This window comes from Vigna angularis, chromosome 5, assembly GCF_016808095.1.
Source record: "Vigna angularis cultivar LongXiaoDou No.4 chromosome 5, ASM1680809v1, whole genome shotgun sequence".
In the NCBI taxonomy this organism is placed as follows: Eukaryota; Viridiplantae; Streptophyta; class Magnoliopsida; order Fabales; family Fabaceae; genus Vigna; species Vigna angularis.
This window is the reverse complement of record NC_068974.1, coordinates 5,041,215-5,044,774: the sequence shown is the minus strand read 5'-3', so window position 1 is coordinate 5,044,774 and position 3,560 is coordinate 5,041,215. Positions and strand designations below refer to the sequence as shown.

The following is a 3,560-nucleotide window of genomic DNA, read 5'->3' as shown; positions in this document are numbered from 1 at the left end:
GCCTCAACATCCAACGTTAACATTTTGCTCCATTAACCAACCACTTCCAGACAACTTACTTTGGTCTTCATTAAAGAGAAGGGGTACAAGCATGTTCGGAGGTTTGGTGACAACCACATAAGGTTCATTTATGGTGGACGTAAATGTTGAAGAGGAGGTTGGTTAGGACCATTTGACCTTCATTAAAGGGCACTTGATATTCCACCACGGTACGTATTAGTTAACCTTTTCGAAATGGGTTTATTTACATTATTTTTTTACTTCACAGTGGTCATTGTCGTAAGTTTGATGAGTGAATATCATTTGGTTTATCTCTAAAGCTGGGTCTAATGTCGACGTACACAATTGATGTGGATGAAGTGAATGAGTATAATGACAATGTTGATGACCGTAATGAAATTTTATTGGAAATGGACCCAACAGTGCATATGTGTTTTGAATCAATGATTGAAGCTAAAAAATTTTACACAAACTACGCCATTAGATGTGGGTTTGCCGTGCGGACTAGAACTTCTAAAAAAGATAAAGACAACAACATCTACTACTTGAGAATAGTTTGTTCAAGGGAGGGCAAATATATGTCTTCCATCAAACCAGTGGTCAAAACACTTCCAAGTCAAATTGACCAATGTCCTGCTGGGATAACCATTGCAAAGAAGGACGACAAGTGGTTTATAAAAACTGTTGTTCTGGACCACAACCATGATCTTTGCCCAAATAACTCCAACCTATTTGCAGCGAATAGAAAGTTAAGCATGCAAGCAAAACACACCTTGGAGGTCAACCATGATGCTGGAGTTAGGTTAAATAAGAGTTTCCTTAGCATTGTCAACGATGTCGGGGGCTATGAAAACATGGACTTCGTCGAGCGGGACGCGAGAAACTACATTGGCCAACACATAAGATCTTTATGTAAGGATGGTGATGATCAAGCACTCCTACGACACTTTTCTTCAATGAAAGATAGAAATAACGAGTTCTTCTATGACATTGCACTAGATGAAGGGAATAAAATCTGTAGTGTGTTTTGGGCTGATGCAAGAAGTCGTGCTGCATGTGAAGAATTTGGTGATGTTGTTTCCTTTGACACGACTTACTTAACAAATAAGTACGACATGCCATTTGCGCCTTTTGTTGGAGTTAACCATCATGGACACTCCATTTTACTTGGTTGTGGATTGTTGTCTTCGGAAGAGTCCTCAAGGTATTATTACTGACCAATGCAGGGCAATGGCCAACGCTATTGAACAAGTGTTTCCTGATATGAGGCACAAGTGGTGTTTATGGCACATCCTGAAGAAGTTGCCTGAAAAATTCCACGGGTATAGAAATAATCCCGCTATCAAAAGCGAACTACATGCGCTTATATATGATTGTGGTTGTCCAAGAGAATTTGAAAATGGTTGGGAGGAACTACTTACCAAACATGGATTGGAGCAAAATGAATGGCTACGTAATTTGTACGAAGAGAGACATAAATGGGTTCCGTGTTACTTGAAAAAAAAATTTTGGGCCGGCATGTCTACCACTCAGAGAAGTGAAGGAATGAATGCTTTTTTTGATGGATTTATCAATTCGACAACCACACTTCAACAATTTGTGGTTCAATACGACAATGCTGTTAGGGTAAAGGCCCAGAAGGAAATAGAAGCAGACTTCTCCTCCATGAACACCACTATTGCATGTGGCTCTCAGTCACCGATTGAGAGACAATTTCAAGTCGAATACACACATGCAAAGTTTGAGGAGGTCCAAACTGAGTTCCGTTCAAGGATGAATTGTTTCATCAAAGACACCTTAAAGGAGGACTTATGGAACACTTACACTATAAAAGAGGAACGAATGTGGGAGGGTAATCGTTTACCAGATAAATTTTACAAAGTTCAATTTGATCCCCTGACACAGACAAGCACTTGCTCTTGCCAACTATTTGAGTTTAGAGGAATTATATGTCGCCATTCCCTCTTGGTATTTGGTCAAGAAGATGTTTACAGTATTCCCTCACAATACATTTTGCGGCGTTGGAGCAAAAATATCCGAAGAAGACACACACTAATAACAGCATCGTATAGTAATTCCACTAATGAACCACGCATGGAAAGATACAAACTGTTGTGCAAACGTTTTTATGAAATTGCTGAAGTTGCATGTGAGTCTGAGGTTGCTAGTACTCAATTGGAAAAAGAAATTAATTGTCTCGGTAAAAAATTTGGGTTCAGTTCATCCATGACAAATAACATCATTAGTGATGTAGGCCAACTAAGATACGATACTGGTGCATGCACATCAATACCACATAGTCCAGTTGGAACATCTGATGTCGTTGTACATAGTCCTACAACTGTTAAGCGAAAAGGACGTCCACACACAAACAAGTTGAAGTCCACTATTGAGAAAAGAACCCAAAGAAGAAAGTCAGCTTCATGCACAAAGACTTCAACACCACCCACTGAACAATGCGTGAGTCATTAATTATGTTGAAAATATTGATTAAATACTTTATTTTGTAACAATTTAGTTGTACTTAATAATTTTGTTGTTGCAGGGGGCAAGGGCATCTAATGTTGTTGAACGTGATGACCATGCTCAGTTTCAAGCCGACTCTATCCAACTATCACAAGATACCGAAATGGGTCATTTTGGATTTTTGTCGTTGTTGTCAGTTGTACATAACAATTTCGATAACAACATCAGTTGATATATACAACTTCTTCGCTGTTTTTTTTGTGAATTTATTATGTTTTTGTAAGTCATAATGGTCGTCGATGAAATCCCATTGATGAATGTTTGGAATGCATATGAACACACCAAAATTGACTATTGTAATCGATTACTAGTAAGTCGTAATCGATTACAAGTTACAATTCATTACGGAAAACTACCCACTGCATCAGTACATATACAACGTCTATAAATTGCAATCGTGTACATAACTGCCCAATCATGTCCTTGCTAAAAAACGTTTACAAAACCTCGCTTCTGTCACTACAAAACTCTAAACAAAATTAAATGGGTGATCGTGCAACCAAGAAACAAAAGGCATCTTCTTCCGTTGGTGGACGTCGACGCCGCCGGAGTCCAACCCTGTCACCATCCTCATCCCCTCCAACGCCTAACAATGATCTCTTCTCCTCGGATGAGCAACAGGAGAAATATGCCCAACATTTTGTCAATCGTGAAATATTGGAAAGTAAGTATCTAGAGTACGGTTACTTTGAAGGAAAAAATTTTCAATTCTATGACATATTGGCCGAAGCTGGGCTGACTGAATTTGTGTCTTTAAGAAGACATTACCACCCAGAATTAGTGAGAGTGTTCTACAACAACATGTCAATATCGGATACTGGGGTTATTCGAAGCGAGGTAAAAGGTGTAAAAATTAGGCTGAGCCCTAATCATTTTCAACAACTCACTAATCTCCCCCTTGATGGTGTTCGTTATGAAGGAAAACTTGTAGATGAATGGAAAGAACAATACGATTCTGTTACTGCAAGGCAACTAGTCTGTAAAGATGATACAGTCATACAATCCAGAATACTTGCGGGCCAAATGAAGGTTCA

At 38.9% G+C, this 3,560-nt stretch overlaps 2 protein-coding genes across 2 annotated transcripts; both read left to right on the top strand.

Moving 5' to 3' along the window:
• Nucleotides 1–329: 329 nt before the first annotated feature.
• On the top strand, nt 330–1,217 carry LOC108339131 (protein FAR1-RELATED SEQUENCE 5-like). Its single transcript, XM_017576277.1, has one exon. The coding sequence runs from the start codon at nt 330–332 to the stop codon at nt 1,215–1,217; it is 888 nt and encodes a 295-aa protein (XP_017431766.1).
• Nucleotides 1,218–1,230: 13 nt separating this feature from the next.
• On the top strand, nt 1,231–2,698 carry LOC108339132 (protein FAR1-RELATED SEQUENCE 5-like). The gene is made up of 2 exons (XM_017576278.1): nt 1,231–2,460; nt 2,546–2,698. The coding sequence occupies exons 1-2, from the start codon at nt 1,231–1,233 to the stop codon at nt 2,696–2,698; spliced, it is 1,383 nt and encodes a 460-aa protein (XP_017431767.1).
• Nucleotides 2,699–3,560: the final 862 nt, after the last annotated feature.